This window comes from Opisthocomus hoazin, chromosome 15 (assembly GCF_030867145.1).
Source record: "Opisthocomus hoazin isolate bOpiHoa1 chromosome 15, bOpiHoa1.hap1, whole genome shotgun sequence".
NCBI classification, from domain to species: domain Eukaryota; kingdom Metazoa; phylum Chordata; class Aves; order Opisthocomiformes; family Opisthocomidae; genus Opisthocomus; species Opisthocomus hoazin.
The window spans coordinates 11,302,241-11,321,121 of record NC_134428.1 but is presented as its reverse complement, the minus strand read 5'-3'; the positions used below and the strand labels follow the sequence as shown (position 1 = coordinate 11,321,121).

Sequence of the window (18,881 nt, the reverse complement as noted above, 5' to 3'; positions counted from 1 at the left end):
GCCTTTGTTTTTGGTGTAGGTAGCAGCTACTAAAATTGCACAACTGAAAAGTTCTTTTTATTGCTTGAATAATGGGAAGAGTTGTCAAGAGCCTGATAAGCTTTGGGCCCCAGTCTTAGTGTAAGTTTTGTAGTTCTTTTTTGTTTTATTGCAGCTTTCCTTCTATCTAGCAAATGTACCAGCCTTTTGCCAGTAAACTGTTTTTTTTCATTGTTTTAAGATAGGATGATTCCTACCTCAGTATAAATTAGAGGAGCTGTGCATCTGATACTTTCTCTTGGCCTCAGTGATTGCTCTGGGTTGGAGTGGTTTCCTAAGGAGCGATCTTTCTCCAGTGGCACCCAGCTGTCTGACCCTGGAAGGTGGTAGCTACCCCTGCTCTGCACCTCAGCCAGGGCCCAGTATGTGATCTGACTTTTCTGAGACAACCCAGGCCCTAGACTGAGCAAGTGAAGTGAAATGAAAGAGCACGATTTTCCCACGTTGTCCTATGCTTTATTACTTCGCTCGCCCGTTGTGCTGGCTTCCCGCTCCCTTCTTGCCCTTAGAAGCAGTGGTGTGCAGGAGGGGTGGCAGTCACAGCGCCTCCCAACTGAGCTGTGGAGCTGGAGAGTCTCTCTCTCAATGTGGCGTTAAGGTTGAAGAGCTGGGCATGTTGAGGTTATCAACATTGCAGTGCGGGGTCCTATGAATTTCTCCTCCTTTTGACTGTAGCTGCTGGTGCATACAGGCACGTGCCTTCAGATCTAAACGCTCTGCTGTGATCTTGTCTCACTAATCACAGAAGTAATAACAACAGACAGAAGGTTAGCTAGGTTTTGGGTTATGGTTTGGTTTTTGACTTATTAAAAGTGCAAGGACAGTCTGTTTGGTGCTCTAGCTTTCAAGTGCAGAAACTGCAATTAATGTAAAGAACTTTCTAGCAAGCCCCGAAATGTATCTTCTTCGTGTTGTTAATTTGTTGAAGCATTTTGAAAGAACGGAAATGTAATAAATACCTGTGGTTGTTACATGATATGTTTAATCTTTTATCTGTGTTTGGTCCCAAAACTGAAGCTTCCGATGACCTTAAGTGGCAGATTGACTTTGCAGTCCAGGGACAGAGATTACCAATGACCTATGTGGTGATTGTCAAATAAAGATACGTCAGTCCTGGTTAATAATAAGGCACGTTTCATGTTTATTGAAAGCGTAAGTTAGGAGCTTAATGTAATTCATAGAACCTGAAACTACGTAAATAAATATTTTTATCCCATCTACATTGAAATCAAAACGAACTGCTTCAATTAGGACATGCATCATTAGTATCTAATAACTTGCACTTCCATAATGAAATATACTACTTATAAATTATATCGTTAGTAATTAATGGAATATTTTCCCAGTGAACAACAAAATATAAAACTGCAAGGTGCCTTTCTTGCAGTCTTTTTCCTGAAGTTTCTTAATCTCTAACTTCTGAAGTAGAAATTTATGGAACTGTGGCTAACTGTTGCCTGAAGGCAAACTCAAGTTTAATAATTGTAATTATTATTTTGAAATCTATTATTCTATAAAAGACAAAATAGCATTTAATTATCCTAACCACTTTATCACTATGATGTGTCTCTCCTTCTGTTGTTACTTCTACTGACCTTTTAATGTAAGATTCTACTTATATTTTCTGCAAGGATAAAAACCCTCAGGTTTGAGAATAACAGATGACAAGTAATCAGCAGTCTGTTGTAACTAGCTTGTGTTATTATGCACTACTAAATTCCATTTGTCATTGCCAGCAGTGGGCCTGTGACTGTGTGTGCAACCCCTTTCCCACCTAATCGGTATCCTTTGTTGTGTTTGTCACACCCAAGCCTTTTTTTTTTGATCTCATGCCTTTGTTCTGAACATCACAGTATTTGATATGTATTGAATCATGTGATTGTGGAAGTGTCTCAGCTTTGCTTTTCAAAGAAATATACGTAGAATTATGACCCTTAAATTGTCGCAAAAAGAACACTGTTAAAAACATACAAAGTGTGATTTTTGTAAAAGTAAGTTGATTTCTGAAGCTAGTTGCATGATGTTTTGGAATTTCAGTCATCATTTCAAAGCCTGTGGTGTTTTTCAGCGTGAGGTTTTGCTCTTGCAAGGGTGATGACAGTTTGGGGTTTTTTTTTTCCTACCCATATTTTCTAATACAACTTTGGGGGTCAACTGAATGGTTGTGGTTGAAGGGAATTAGTGAGCGTATTGTCGATTTTGCCAGGAGGGTGAAAATGCGGATTCCTTTAGGATCTACCAAACTCTAGTCTCAGTCTCCTCTTTAAAAAGACTGGTAGTATGTAAAGCTTTCTTTTTTTCTTTCGTTTTTTTTTTTTTTGTTGTTGTTGTTGCTTTTACACCAGCTTCAGCACCTCCCATTACCTGAAAAACCTGCACCTAATAAATCTTCCTCGTCTTTCATTTGATCTCAGTTCACATCTTTATTTGGTCTTAACAATTCTTTTTATTTTTTTTCCTCCATATGTTTGTATCAGACTTGCATAGAACAGGAATCTTCAAAAATACCAAAAAAAGAAGCTGGCAAGAAGATTTCTCCCTGTCCTGCTCTGTCACTGAGGTCTGAACAGAGCACAAAGGGAATACTTTGTTTTACTGTGCAATTGCGTTTGTTGTATCATCAAATTAATTCAGGGCAACACTGTGAAACCAAAAGCTGTGATATGAAGTTATCTCCCCCTTAGTGCCCCGCCTCCCTTTTGTTATATTTCCATCTGAAATGGAAAACTGAGACACTGAAAACTGAGTGGAATGTTAAGTTACAGTGACCTTTGCGTGCAGGATAACTTGGTTTCAGCTGGTTTTTTCCATGCTAGAAATGTTTTATTCTTCAGCTTCTTTTTTGTTTTATTTCAGCTTACTCTTTTTAGTAATAGACTCACTTTTGCGGTAATGTGCAATGACATTCTCTTCAGCATTCCTTGCAGGCGACAGAACGCTGACCATTAACTAGCAGCTAAGCGTTATTAGCTTGGTGGCTCAAGGTCACTCAGGATATCTTGCTTCATTTTCTGTTCTTGAGCAGGAAAGTAGCTCATGGAGAGAACATTTCTGAGATGCGTCTCGACTTTAAAATTTACCACTGCTGAGCTCAGAGTGCAGAGGCTTTATGAGAGCAATAGACTTTATGGGTATGCATTAGACCAATAACATGATAGGTCAGTAAGTTAGAAAATTTCCCTGTAGTGACATAATGTTTCATAACTCTCTGTTACCTTCCGTGGGATATGGTATAGGCAGTAATGCCTCTCCTTTCCTATGCCTGCTGTGGAAAATATTTTATAGTTTTATTTTTTTTAGTACCCTCTGTCAGAGGATCTCAAAGTACTTCACAAACAAATTAAAAACACCTATGAGGAAAGTATTTACATTTATATTGCTCAAGTTATATGGGGAAATAGAATTCTGAAGTTATATGGGGAAATAGAATTCTGAAGGGGAGACACAGGCAAAGTTGCAAAGTGAGTCTGAGACAAAATGAGGAGAAACAGAAACACCATTACAAATACATTTTGTTTTGCCTATTTCTGCAGTCTTTTGCTTCTTCTTTTTTTTTTTTTTTTTTAGTTTAGTTTATAATGATCGTATGAAAAAGATTTCCATAAAAGTTTAAGGGAAGAATTTGTCTCATTAGTAGGAAGAAAATGTATCCAATTTCTTTAACGTTCTTCTTCAGGTTACTGTGGAAGGGAATTAATAAGGGTATCACTAGTGAAAAGGTGATAAGAAGCATCATGCCGGGACTGACTCAGCTCCTGGCACCTGAGATCTGGATATATTTATATACTGTTCTCTTTCATTGTAATCCATTTTTCTGATGTTCAGGAGCTTGCTGTCAGTGAATATGAGTAAATGTGTGGTTTTCATTCCCTTGTGAAGGCATCATGCGATCTACGTCATTATGTAGAATTTTGGGATGCATTTTTCCTCACATTAGCAGAAATTAATTTTTTGATGAGGGAAGATCACTGACTTCAGCGGATTGTTGAGGAAGTGTCTAAATTGTGTTTGAATAGAGATTCAGAGGAATCTAAGAAAGAGTTGAATATCAATGAGCCTCCTGGTGTCTACTAGAATGAAAAATGATTCCTATTTCTTCTGTCTCTTTAACTGTTGTACAAATAGTAAGGAGTATTATTGAACCATTGTATGACAGGAGTGCACAGAATATAAAAGATTGACCACAGAATTCAGAAACAAGGGGAGCAACCCAGAAGTGAGAATAACGAGCTGTTCGAAGAATAGTATCCACCTGTCACAATACGCCAGGGGTTTCCGCTGACATCTCGGCTCATGTAAGTCAGATTTACATGATGCTTCTGGAGTCTTCCTCAGTGCAGAGCTGGAAGTTTTCAAAACTTCCTCAAAAGGGTAAAATTATCTAAGGGGTGGGATGGGTGGGTTTGTTACTTTGTTTTTTTATTACCAGAAAAGTTACTTGAAATCCATGGCTGCCTCCCCCACAATGATTTTAATTCAAGATCTGTTGCACTGCAGGTATGTTAATACTCAGAAACTAGGTTTAATCAAACCCATACTCTAAGTTGTTTAGTATAATTTATTGTTATTCCTATTACTTTTAGTGATTTTTTTTTTTAATCAAAGGATTTTTCTTTGCCTTGCCTTAGCTTACAGTCTTTTCAAGTAAAAGCACTACTTATGGAAAAATACGTAGCTGAAGCTTGCCCTAGAACTTAACACACAGCGTTAGTCAGCCTAATAGATATTGGCAATTCTAATGTGAGGAAATAGTCAGAAATCCAGTCCATTTCCTGGCATGTAGATTGACACCGTGCAAAGTCTTGTTGGAAAGCTTCATAGTAGTTAAATGATCGTAATGTCAGTCCTATTACTGCTCTCTTGTTCTTTCTGTCACTGACATGCAATTATGGAATTTCACAACTGAAGTGATGACAATTACTCCTCTGTGTGTGTATGTGTGTCTATCTTTCCCCCTAATCCAACTCTGTCTAGCAAACTGTAATTTGATAAAGTGGAATTGAAGTGACAGGCATGACAGAAGTGCCAAAACAATAATTTGACCTCCCGCTGAAGTGTCAATGTGTTCAGCTGCATGACTGTTACACATGCTGAATACACATAAGGGACACAGATAGTATATTTATTATGCTAGAATACCTGGTAAGGCAGATTGCTAAAAAAGGGGTTACTACATTGTGTCTTTTTGCTACTGTATTCCACCTTTAACCATTACATTTTCTGTGCCTGTACTATTATGTATAATATGATTGCTGTGCCACATAAATTATCTGTATTTTATTAGGAGATTTTCTTCAAATCTTCATTCTGAGGGTATTTAGGTAAATCTTGAAATTATAATTCTGTGGACTGTATAGCAAATTAGTTCTTGAAGAGCCTATTTATTCTTTACTTTTAAGGACAGCTTTTTTCATATTAAACCTTCTGCGGGAAGGTGTCAGAGAATGAAGAAAGAGCCATAGAAAAGGTACACCATTTCTTTTTCCGAAGTCCTTTGATACTGGTGAAAATACCTAGTTTCTGTTCATACGGAATGTAACATACAGAATGTAAATTCCTGTTACAGATTAGCCTGTCTTATAAACAAATTTCATTGAGGGCATCAGTCAGCTAGCAAATTCTAGTTACAGCATATGCAAAACACGGAGCACTGGAACAGGCTGCCCAGGGAGGCTGTGGAGTCTCCTTCTCTGGAGATATTCAAGACCCGCCTGGACAAGGTCCTATGCAGCCTGCTGTAGGTGACCCTGCTTCGGCAGGGGGTTTGGACTAGACGACCCACAGAGGTCCCTTCCAACCCCGAACATTCTGTGATTCTGTGAAAATACAGAATATAAAAACGTATTTTCTGCAGTACTCATGTACTGATAGTTTCAGTTTCATGTTGGAAAAACTTTCTGGAATGAGTGACTTGCCAGTGAGCACTTTGAGTCATTGGTACCTTTGAAATGTCAGCTTTTCATTCGAGTAGACTGGAGTTTAAGAAACCCTCAGAATGTTTTTGTTTGAAGTCTGGTTCCAGTCAAAATCCAAGTTAGGAGTTTCTAAAAAGGATCCACGAGCACTATGAGCTGTGTTATTCTCAGTATACAACATAACAGTTCTCTTTTACTGTTATGTGTTACAAAGGAAAAAAATCCTGCTTTTTCAAAGAACAGTGCTAATTTTTATCCTTTCTTGTGACTAGTAGTCACTCCTTTCAGCTGGTATTCTTGCTAGACTTTTTATTTAACACTTTGGCATTAAAACATGCCTTTATCTGTTGTTACATTCAGCACTGATGTTTGTATTGTGTGAACTGAAAAAACAGAAAGCAATCACAATTCTTTTTAAACTTCCTTTACTAGAAAGAGCATTCTGAAATATCTAATGCTTTTATAAAAAATTAATAATAATTTTTATTTTCACTGGAGTAAATGTATGCAGAAGTTACTTTGGAATGTGTTCATATGTATTGTACCTGCATTGCATACAATGAATTATATTTTACCTGGAGACAAGGAAGGGGACAGAAGAAAGAAATATTTTGGCTTCAATAGTCAGCTAAATGTAGACTTAAAGTATTCAGATTCAAGTTAAAAGAAAAAGTGAGGACAGAGAAGTTAAGTCTGATTTCTTGCTATTTGTCTGTCGAAATTAACTGAGAAGCAATTCAGGAGACACTGAAGCCTCGTTCAACTTTTGACTACATCTCACCATGAAGTTTTCAACAGGTGTAAAAACACAGAGTGAAATTGACTTTTGAAGTTATACAAAAAAGGGAAAAAAACACAAATCTGTTAGTATTAGCATGCTGTCAATGGGAACATGTCTTGGATCTTCTGTGTATTTGTAAATGAATAAATATTTGCAGCAATGGAGCAGCACTTTTTCTACTATAGCGAAACAAACCCTTTGAACAGGTGTCTGTTTGCTGGCAGTGTGAGCTTTCCATAACCCCTGCTCTGCTGCTTCAGTGAGGTGTGGCTGGGCTTGGCAGTTGTGTTACCTACATAATTTTCAGTTATTTGTCTGGCCTACCAGATTCTTTGTAACATGCTGGATACCAAGGGCAAATTATGCAAGGCCTAATGTCATGGATTTAAATATATTAACTATATCTCAGTGTGTAATTTTGTATTGTGTACATATGCTGAAGAGTTTAACGGTCACTGCTGCTTTAGAGAAACATAAGTTTCAAGTCGAGGTTTCCTTCCCGATCTTTTTGCTTGCTTTTTAATAAGGTTGCAGGAGACTTCATAAAGAAGGATAGAGCTAACAGTAAGTACAGATGAATGGTCTTATTTACGGATACATCTCCGTGTATGGTCAGTTGTGCTCACTAGCCCCAGTGCCCGGGGGTTGAGTAACCAGAAGCAGTGCTGGGTTTCTGTTACCTGCCTGCCTCACTTGGCCTCCCGCAGTTTCTAGGAGTGCCCGTAATAAAACTGCCTGGGCTTTGGCAGCGCTTTCAAACTGCGGCCCTGTGTTGTGTTTCCTGCTGTAAGCCTGGGGAAGTTTAGGGGGATGTTTTTTGGACTTGGCCTAAAGAACACTGAAGGGGAGGGAAGACTTACGCTGACGTGAACAGAGTTAGCTCCCTGCGTCAGGCAAAACAGTCTCAAGCCAGGGACTTTTCTTTTGTTTAACTGACTGCCAGCCAACACAAACCTTCAATCACTGAGGAAAAGAATAATATACGAAACTAGACAAACGTTGAATCTCACGGGTCTCCGCTTGCCAGTTCCCAGCTGAGAACTGGGTCCATCCCAATTCCTCTGGCGAGGCAAGGGGCAGCGTGGGCGGTTGGGGGGGCCTGTGTGAGGGTACCGTGCGCTTCAGTGCCAGGACGATGTCTGGGAGTGGGGCAGTCATTGCTGAGCCCGCCACGGGGCTTTGCAGGTATAGTTCTCATGGGGTGAAGAGCTGGCCGGAGCCGGTTGTGACCCACCAGCAGCAGGTGCTGGCCCCGGCCGCGCAGGGCATCGCTGCGTCCCCTCAGCAGAGCAGGCCTCTCCCGCCCAGTGCCTTCCCTCGCCGTGCGGAGGGCTGGGCTCTGCAGAACTGCACGGAAAGCAAAGGAAAGTAAGTTGGTAAAAAGCACTTAAAATTTGAAAGGGCATGCACTGGGGTTGTCGGGATTGCGGAGAGCCCGCATGTTGTAGTCTGGAGACTCCAGGTAGGCTGTTTGGTTTTATATATGAACTTGACTTACGCATCCAGGCGTGTAACTGCAGAAGGAGCTGGGTCCCTGCTAGTGAAGGGTGTCAGTCACTGCACTTTTAATGGTTTTACTTGTTGGGGTTTTTTGTGGGGTTTTTTTTGCCTTTTTTTTTTAAATGCTTTTTTCGTGCTTTTACCACTTGGTAAGAATTCAAAGGCACATTAACCAAAAACAAAGGCCCATTAACCAAAAACATAGCCGGATGTTAGACACCTTTGTTTAAAATAAAAAATGTATGTATTTCACACAAATTGACTAGCAACTATGTGCTAAACAGCAGTTTAAGAAGTCTGTGCATCAACTAGCAGAGGCTGAAGACAACTTAGGCTATTTCTTCACTTTCTTTCCCGCTTGTACGTGTGCCGGTGTGACTGCGTGTGGAGAGGTACCCCATGGCGTGCTGTCAGCTGGTGGCAGAACCCGGGAGAGGTTCTGCCTTGCAGTGGGGTAAGGTTGCTATAACATGAACCTATATTCAGCTTCTTGCTGGGAGCCAGGGCTACGTTTGTAGAAAAACGCTTCCCAGTACAGAAGTTGAGTAGAGCTTTGTCTGCGACCAGTAGCCTTTTTGACTTCTTCTTAACTCTCGTTTTGAATTTTCCTTATGGAATAAAGTTTGGAATTTCAAGAATTGGGAAATGAAAATGATAGACTTCAATGATTTAGAAAGCTTTTCACTTCATCTGTTTGAGCTGAGCCACATGTGCCTAGTCACTACTTGTTTTAGTAATCTGAAATTTCACTTTTTTTTTTTTTTTTGGACATATGAAAATATAATCTTTCTGTCTCACAGGATGTTAGTAGTCTTCAATATACTAGTTTAACATTTTAACTGGATAAATGTTTTAAAAAATTTTAAAGCTAAGATCAGTTTTGGGAGAAGGCAAAGGGGAAGGGAAAAAGGTGTGTAGAATCCCTCTTACCCCTGATTTTATATTCTTAAATAATTAGCGTGAGTTTTAAAGTGCTGGGCTTTGAACTTTAATCTTCATTACAAGCTGCCATTATTACCTTCACTTACTTTTGCTCAAAATGTGCTTTCTGTGTTTGGAAATAAGTATAATCAGTTCACTAAGCTAGGTGAAATCTAGCCATCATGACAGTAGGTGGAGTAGCTCAATGTTTGCTGGGATGTGGAGCAGAAATAGGCAGCAGAATAACTCTGAAGAGAACTTTATATAATGAGGCCACTGTGGGAAGCCACTTAGTGTTCTGCACTCACAGAGAATGAGAGAATTTATCCAGCTGATCAGAGTATTTATTCTTGCATAAAGCTCCGAGATGGTAGCATTTAGAAAATACATACTTTTCTTCTGTTACGCATCAGGCTTGTTGATATGGTTTTTATTAGGCAAGTAATCTTCCAGATGTTGTCTCATTAAACTGAGGTACAGGTATATTTTCCATTAATTTTCTGTTCCCTACTTCTAGGGAATGCATTCTGATTTTCTTTCTTTAAAACTGAAGGACAGCATTTCGTATTTGAAGTGATACACAGATTGCATGTTAGCTGATTAAACTTACCAGAATAGCATTAGTGGAACACTTGCTAACTTGTCTTTTTCAGTTCTCCAAAAGGTAAAATAAACAAATATATAAGTTATAATTTATAAATATATACAACTTCTGTGGTGAATTCAGAGTTTCCTAAAAGAGAAAATACAGGGATTGAGGAGCCATAAAATAAAGTATTTCTTTTCTTGACTCTGTGTTTAGATAGCAAATCTGGGATGGATTGTGTGAAGTACATGGGACTCAGAAATGTTGATTTTCCCTACGGAATCCTCAGTTCTTGGAAGTACGTGCACTTTAGAAGGAAGTGTGTCTCTAAAAGCATTAAAACCTTTTTTTTTTTTCCTGGCTGAACACATGGCCATCTGTGCTTAGCTATATAAATGTTCCGTTCCTACATTTTAATTTCCTTGCAGTAAGAAAAAAAAAAAGCCACTATTGACTTCACAGGTGTTTGAAATATGTGTTCCATTTTCATGAAGTATCCTTGAAGGGCCTTATTGGTGAGGTGTAAGTCTAGAGGTCATGTGTTGCTCCAGGAAAAAAATTTGGAATGCGAATTCTTTTATAATTTGTTCTAAGTCCTTGTAGTAGAGCTCATGTTAAAATAAACACACAAACATGTTGCTGTGTAGGAGGCTGCAGTTGCTTTCTCTTAAATCAGTATACGTGACAGGCAGCCGAATTTCAGACTGCTCCTCTGTGGTGTTAAGGTTGCTTAGCCCAGTATACTCTTCACGAAAATTATTGCATACGAAACTTGGAAATGGTATTTGAAATTTTGTATGAAGAACTGGATGCAAGAAAGTGCTTCACTGTTCTAAATCAAAATTGAGAGAGATAAATAACATTCCTTCTGTATCAAAAACTATCTCTATGGAAATTTCAAATTTTAATATTGAAAATTGAAATCCTTCAGGAATTCAACTGCCTATTATAGTTTTGCATTTTTTTCCTTATAACCAGTAACAAAATGTTTCTTATGAAAATATGTAGGAATATTAGGTATTAAACATTCGCTCTAATATGTAAGTACCTTTGTCTTGCTACTCTGTGTCAGCGATATGATTACGAACGAGAAAAGAGGTGGTATATTGATTCTATATGCATATGGGCTAAAGGGTAGTATGCCTACAGCAATGTCTGAGTCTGTCGGATAGTCTATCTTTGAATTTTGCACCTTGAATATCCAGCTCCAGCGGATGGAGCTCTGTGACTCTTCCTTTCTATTAACCTCCACTGTTGGTACCCAGCTGTCGTACAGGATTTGGCTTTGCTGTGGGGATTCTTTTCAGGAACTCACACTGTCTGAAAACAGTGATCCAAACCAGAGTATTGCTTATGCTTACCAGCAAGACCACAGCAAAGGGAAAGAATGTAGAACTGAAGGACTTCACACGTTGCGGTGGGTTGACCCAGGCCAGCAGCTAAGTATGCCCACAGCAGCTTGCTTGCTCCCACCTGCACAATGGGATTGGAGAGAGAACAGGAAAAGCAAAAGCAAGAAAACTCAGGGGTTGAGATAAAGACAGTTTATGAAGTGAATAGACAAAAAAACCCCAGCGCAAACCCACAAGTGATACAGAGGCAGTCACTCGCCACCTCTCACCAGCGGGCTGATGCCCAACAAGTCTCTGAGAAATGGCCACCCTGGAAGACACCACCCCCTGCCTTAATCTGCTACCCTAGTTTCATTGCTGATCGTGATGTTACATGATATGGAATGTTCCTCTGGTCAGGTTGGTTAGCCGTGTACTCTCCCCGTCTGTTGCCTGCTCACTGCGGGGCGGGGAGGTGTCAACTTGAGCAAAAGAGAAGGCCCTTATGCTATGTAAGCGCTGTTTAGCATAACCAAAGTGGTGTGTTATCAACACTGGTTTAGGGAAGTCTGTTGGGAAGGCTTAGGCTGCTGAAACTGTTTACAAAAACAAACTGCAACAGCAGAACAGGATTCCTATGGCCAGTGAGAAAGCTGTGCTTTCACCTACTTCTAAGCCAGCCATCTTTTGTTCATACGTATAGTATTTATTTATTTATAGTTGAAAGGATTCTGTATTCTGAACTGTCTCCCTTCACTGCCAATGTTTCAGCACTTCCTTGGGAAGTGGAGGACGAGTTCACAGACCATTAATGAATAGGAAAAACATTATGTCCTTTGCACTTGAGTTTAGACTTCTACTATCATCTAGGCATAAATTGATCAGATGGCTTTCAAGGAGTACACGCATGGCAAAATTATCAGCAGCAGATTGTTTTCAACATATTTGAAAGGAACAGACTAAATCAGACCTTTGTTTTGTTTGCCAAATTAATATCTGGGATGTAATCCAACCTGATTAACAGGATGGCTATGATTGGATCGTGAAAGGGTAAGCAGACATTTGGAAGGGCTTTTTTATACCTGCTGGCTCCGTTACTTTCCCAGTAGCTTGAACACATGCAAGGATATGCTTCTATCCAGTAATCCAATTCATTTCTCAGTGATTCCAGTTTGTCTTTTTATGTTGTCTTGGATCTCTTGCCAGGTAAATCTTTTCTCTGTAGCAGTAGATTGCTTTGCACAGCTGCCTGGACATCTGGTGCTGGGCAGTTTGATCAGAACGTCTTAACGCACTTATTTCAGAACTGACTTCTTCAACAGTGATGCAGTATCTATTTTCCTCTGATGAAGCCTATTATTACAAAAGCACTTATGCTTAAATATAAGTCAGTATTTGGAAGTTTGAATACGTGTGCATGTTTCTGTTGTCTTTGAAGCATTGTTGCTGATTCCTACTTCAGGACTAAAGTTAAGGGTTAATGGATTTTGTTTTTCTTGAGAGGTATGTTTTATTGTCTTTCGGTTTTATGGGTGATACAGAGACTTTATGGTTTATATATAAACCATGTGTTTTCCAGATTTGATTTATGTAATCATAGCAGTTTTGCACTGTTCAGCTGAAAAATTCTTCTTGTTGATCAAGGTCAGAAAAATCCAGGGATTCTGCCATTTATCTCAGCTGCTAGAGTACTGAAATATGACACCCAGGGCAATGTTAAGAGCTATGTAGGGGGATATCTCACTATGGCATACTTGCTGTGTAACAACTTTTTTTAAAAAAATCAGGAGCTTTTTCTGAAAAAAATCTGAAGAATATGTTGTATTATAACTTATAATACAAGTATTGAAAGAAGAATGCTGATGTTCAAAGTCTAAAAGTAAATGTTCTTTTTTCTTTTTCCCCACTCTGTCAGCCGACTAATGTACAACAGAAGGTTAATTAATGTTTTTTACTGGATAATAGTAATATTCACATTATGCAAGCGGTGAATTTTCTGTTTTGAATTAAAAGCAATGACATGAAAAAAATTACTGTCTTTCACTTTCAAGACTTGATAAAGGTTGAAGACCAAGGAACAGAGCAGGTTTTTTTACATGTGTGAGTTGTCTGGTATCCAGTAGGGAACATCTGTTTCAGCAAATTTGGTGTGTTGATTTTGTACAACTTCGCTTCACTGTGGTCTTTTCCTGAACGGATAAATGGTTAGCAAATGACATAAGAAAAAAATTGCAGGGGGAGGTAAAACCTTACTGCACCAACTGATATCCCGTTACACCAACTCATTAGATAGTTTCTGTTCCTGGAAAACATTCTTTGTGCCTTAGATCATCACAATTGCAACACGTGTTATTGCTACCTCCTGAAAATTTTTACCTTTGCCACCGAAGTCTTATGTAATTTTATCGTATTGCTGGCCTGTATTTTCTTTGTGCTATTTTCCTCATATGTGTGCATTATTTTGTTTCTGCTAAACAGATTCCAGTATTTCTTTGGTTCGTAGCAATAGCCTGAATCAAGCTGTGCTTTTTCACTTTTGGATGACAGGTGTGGTGGGTAAAGACTAGTCAAGAGCACATTTTCTGGCTTTGCCACTGGCTCTCTTGGTCTTGGCAAGTCAGTATCTTCACCATTCTTTTCCGCATGAGTAAAAGACGTTTCTAGGTAGCTTAAGAGCGTTGGTTTTGTTTTCTGGTTGGATTCTTTCGCACTGCTGTTGAAGACACAAAATGTTTAAGCAGTTTATTTCTAAACAACATTGGGAGGAAATTTCTCGTGGCAGTATTTGAAGAGTTTTGAAAAGTAGAAAAATAGAAGAATTTTGCCCTTTCTGTATTTGTTATATTCTGTAAGGTGCTTTAAAAACTGTGACATGCTGTTCATTAAAAAGTGACATTTTCAATCTTTATTACACAGTCTAAGTAAAAAGAAGTCCAAAAGCTAAGTTTAAAACATTTAGAATACAGTATTGCAGCAAATCTGTGAGAATATTAAAATTCAATAGCATGTACAAAAGTAACACTCCATCTATTCTTGTAGCTTTATTTGTATCAAAGTCAAAAATCTCCTTAAAAGTGTCTGATTAAGGAACAAATTTCAGCTACATGAAGCTGTGTTTCATTGTTTTTGGTTATGTGAAGTAGGAAGTCCTCCTTTTATTGCTTTAAGAAGTGTATGCAATTATCTGCCTTTAAGAATATCGTATACTATATAATTCAAGTTTGGGATCAACTGATCATAAAGGGGTTTAATTTTTTGAAGACATTTAAATAGGTTCAAATGCTCCCTGTAGTGTTTCTACTCTTATTATGTTAAATAATTAACTTCAGCATTAGTAGTGACATATTAATAACACAAGAGAATGAGATTGCAAATCTTGTGTTCTTTTTCTTCTGCTTAATGAGTCTGATTGCAAACAAAGCTTCCTTTCCAAAAGTAATTGTTATCCAGAGGCTTAATGTGCTTGATAAGGTCAAAGTATCCTTCCAAGTGGAAATGTTTGAGGGAAGAAACTCTGGTGAATCAAATGGCATCTATGAAGTGCACTGTGTGTGGTCAGGGCTGAATTTTTAAAAAGCTCAGCAGTTTGTGTTTCAATGTGCTGGTGATAATTTAAGATTCAGTGCTGTCATGCAAATACGTTGTCTCAGAGAATGCTCTTTGTGAAAATGAGTTATAGTTTGCGGTTGTAGGACCAGGGATCGGGTGCAGTTGATGGCCACACGGTTTATTAGCAATGCCATGGGTCCTGTGCAGATCACAGAATGTTTTGGGTTGGAAGGGACTTTTCAAGGTCATCTAGTTCAACCCTCCTGTGATGAGCATGGACATCATTCTATGAACTTTGTTTTTTATTCAGTTTATTCATGTCATTGAGCACTGACTCTCAGATCAGAGCCAGAATCTGGCATGCCTAAGTCAAGGCTTTAGATGGAACATATATACAAAATCAAAGAGCTTGTTTATGAAATTCTCTAATGCCAGTTCTGTTCCTATGGAATGTTACTACATTATAGATCAGTGGTTCTCCTTGGAAGTTTGTGTGGGATTCCAAAGTTTTATTTTGAAGGGACTCCTTGAAAGGACCTTGGAAGAGCCTGGAGAAATGTCTGCAAGTACCTTTGTTGGAAAGTACCTTTCTTCCTTTGCAACAACACCACCACCACTCAAAACTTCTTGTATCTTGCCTATTTCAGTTTTTCTTCCTGATTTAGTTATTCCTCCAACTTAAATATACTGCAGGTCATCATTAAGTAAGCCCTCTCAAAGCGCTAAATGTATGCACCAACTTCTTTTAAAGGCATTGTAATGTCTTTTAAAGACATTTACAAGTTTGAAAGCATGTCTTTAAACAGAGTTTTCTAGTGAAGTATGTTAAACCATCTTGTTTTCTACCAGCTGTACTACAGTCTTGGTATTTGATGCGTTCTTGCCTGATGTTTTAGTCTACAATTTTGACATGTTAATTTCCTTCTGTATTTTATTATAAAGGATTAAGCTTTTTCATATAAGCACAGATAACATGTTTTAGAAATAAAATTTGCCTGCAACTCATTCAAGGGAGGCATTTAAATGTGCAAACTTAGTTTTCTGCTTTTCTGTTTCCATACAGTTACAGACCTCTCATTGATAATTACCTTAAATATATTACACAGTACCTGTTTATATTCTTTTGCTACAGCTGGTGTGCCTTACTCACTCTGCCTTTACACTGTATTACCCTTTCTCTGGGATCACAGAATCACAGAATGGTAGGGGTTGGAAGGGACCTCTGTGGGTCATCTAGTTCAACCCCCCTGCTGAAGCAGGGTCACCTACAGCAGGCTGCACAGGACCTTGTCCAGGCGGGTCTTGAATATCTCCAGAGAAGGAGACTCCACAGCCTCCCTGGGCAGCCTGTGCCAGGGCTCCATCACCCTCAGAGGGAAGAAGTTCTTCCTCATGTTCAGACAGAACTTCCTCTGCTTCAGTTTGTGCCCATTGCCCCTTGTCCTGTCACTGGGCACTACTGGAAAGAGTCTGGCCCCATCTTCCTGACACGCACCCTTGAGATATTTGTAGGCATTTATAAGGTCCCCTCGCAGCCTTCTCTTCTTCAGGCTGAACAAGCCCAGCTCCCTCAGCCTCTCCTTGTAGGAGAGATGCTCCAGTCCCCTCACCATCCTCGTAGCCCTCCGCTGGACTCTCTCCAGGAGCTCCTCATCTTTCTTGAACTGGGGAGCCCAGAACTGGACACAGTACTCCAGATGGGGCCTCACCAGGGCAGTGTAGAGGGAAAGGAGAACCTCCCTCGACCTACTGGCCATAATCCTCCTAATGCACCCCAGGAGACCATTGGCCTTCTTGGCAGCCAGGGCACACTGCTGGCTCATGGTTAACCTGTCGTCCACCAGGACACCCAGGTCCCTCTCCACAGAGCTGCTCTCCACCAGGTCCGCCCCAAGCCTGTACTGGTGCATGGGGTTGTTCCTCCCCAGGTGCAGGACCCTGCACTTGCCCTTGTTGAACCTCATCAGGTTCCTCTCTGCCCAACTTTCCAGCCTGTCCAGGTCATGCTGAATGGCAGCACAGCCTTCTGGTGTATCCACCGCTCCTCCCAGTTTGGTGTCGTCAGCAAACTTGCTAAGGGTACATTCTAACTCTTCATCCAGGTCGTTGATGAAGAAGTTAAACAAGGCTGGGCCCAGTACTGACCCCTGGGGGACATCACTAGTTGTATCTGTCTTCTCTTTTAATCTAATGCATAATGTGTCAATGTTCAGTGTATCTAATTTTGATGTGAGTGCAAATTAGCACATGTTTGTTTTTTCCAGATACACTTATCTCCCAAATTCTGTCCTGGAAAGTTGATTTTATCTTAATTGTGTGCTGCTTCCTCTAATATAGCTGTACCCCATCACAGATTCCCTGTGCTTTGCAGATTAACTGCACACACACTAGGCGCTTGATTTCTGGCCGTTTTTTCTTTGCAGTGAGAAGCAAATGCTTTCAAGGGACATTGAAATTCATTCTTCAAATCTGCCCAGGTAATCTGATTTGCAGTCACTGGCTTTTTCAAATGAATCTAAATGGAATGTAGCAGTATGATTGATCTTCTTGTGAAGAACCTGCAAAAAGTTTGTAATTCTTGACATTCCCTCAGCACTTGCCATGGCCATAATGATAATTAAGAACAACTGGGTAAGGTTCCTCTATTTACGTTGCTGCCTTGGGAACAGCTGTGATTCCAGTGAGACTCCCTCTTGCCATGTAGAGTAAAAAGCATCCCATTTCATCTTGGGTAAAGAAGACATGGAGGCCTGTGTTGCCTCACTTGCCATGCTTATAGTCTCCACTGAACTAGATGCAGATATTAGTTGTTGCTACTAGGTTTGAAGATCATTGGGTTCCAAAACTTTTAATATATGTTCCTAAAGTCATGTCCTCAAAGAAAAGTGTCATTGTTTTTGAAAGTTCGGTTTACCTTTTAAGAACGTTAAGAAGTACAAAGTCTGTCAGAGAACGTCCATATCCATTTTTATTTTGGTGGCCCTGTAAGTTGAACTCCGTTTGGAAACTTGGCTCATTTGCTTTCTGCATTTAAACTGATCAGCGGTGTACTGTAATCTGATACGTTGCAATCTACTAGCACGGGAGACTCTAAGAACTGAGTCAGATCAGTACCTAGACCAAGTTACTCTGCATGCTAATGCACTTGTTATTATCTTTTAAAATATTCCATGTAGTTGCTCTTTCACATCAAACGCTTGCCTGTTTTGTAATTCATTTAGAAAGCTCTGAAACTTCATACTCATTTTAAAAGAAGTTATTGTAAATGTCACAAACTCTTCTTACCTTGCCTTTTACTTTCCTGTGTATTTAAAACCTACCCAAGTTTATTATGAAGTTTTCTCAGGGCCACATACAGTATGTATTTTTCCTCCTATAGGTCTGAATTTTAGGACCAGAGTGATGATCCAAACAGTGGCTAGTCCTTAGCAAAAATGATTCTTTGTTACTTATATTTGAGCATGATCAAAAGTGTCACTGAAGTTGGTTTTGGTAACCCTAGAAGTTGCTAAACTGTAATTCCAGACACTAGAGAAGGATGCTGTAATAATAATTTTAAGAAACAAAATGCTCTTTTTTCTGGCATAGTAAAGCACAAAGTTGGTTTATCGTATGTATGTAGTTTAAATGTTACAGTATGGGTACTGTAAAATATATTGTTGTTTTTAGTCTGTTAATGCAATAGCACTTGTATTTTCCTTTTAAGGTCTCTAATCCTAAATTATTTGGCAATCTTTTTCAAATTACATAGTTTAATTCAAAATTGGATTTTTAACCGTAGTCTTAGTCAGTTGATTTAAATACTCTGCTCTCGCTGTGTTCTGTTTTTACTTCAGAATAATTATTTAATTTATGTATTCAATGCTTTTCTATACAAATACTACAAATCCCTTTAGTATCTTCTATTAATACGAATATGCATACTATTAAGGCTTGGTCGTTTTTAGATTTAAATGTTTAACTTAACTGGTTGCTTTTGGACATGTGATGATATAGCTTACATAACCAGAAGATGGCAGTGTAGGATAAAAAAAAAAAATATGCATTCGGTTAGTAAAATCTTTCTCCTTTATAAATTGATTAGGCGTTTTTTTTAATACCCCCCCCCCCCCCCCCCCAATTTCATAATAACTTCTAAATTATTTTAAGGCTTGCTGATCCTCCACAGAAGCAATGGTTAGGATTCTCTTATTGTACTGTCACTAAAGCTCGTCTGTATGTTGATCTTACTTGTTTTAGATCTGATGCAACTCCAAAAT

At 39.1% G+C, this 18,881-nt stretch overlaps 1 protein-coding gene across 37 annotated transcripts in view; it reads left to right on the top strand.

The window, feature by feature from the left end:
- The window catches only part of RBFOX1 (RNA binding fox-1 homolog 1), a 1,166,109-nt gene that overhangs the window by 562,405 nt on the left and 584,823 nt on the right, over positions 1-18,881 (top strand). The window contains exon 1 of one of the 37 annotated variants that reach the window (XM_075435956.1): positions 12,241-12,279. The exons of the other annotated variants lie outside the window; for them this stretch is intronic. Within the exon in view, the coding sequence (XP_075292071.1) occupies positions 12,256-12,279 (24 nt within the window). The 5' untranslated portion in view covers positions 12,241-12,255. Of the gene's footprint in view, positions 1-12,240; positions 12,280-18,881 lie in introns of those variants that run through there. 37 annotated transcript variants of the gene reach the window in all.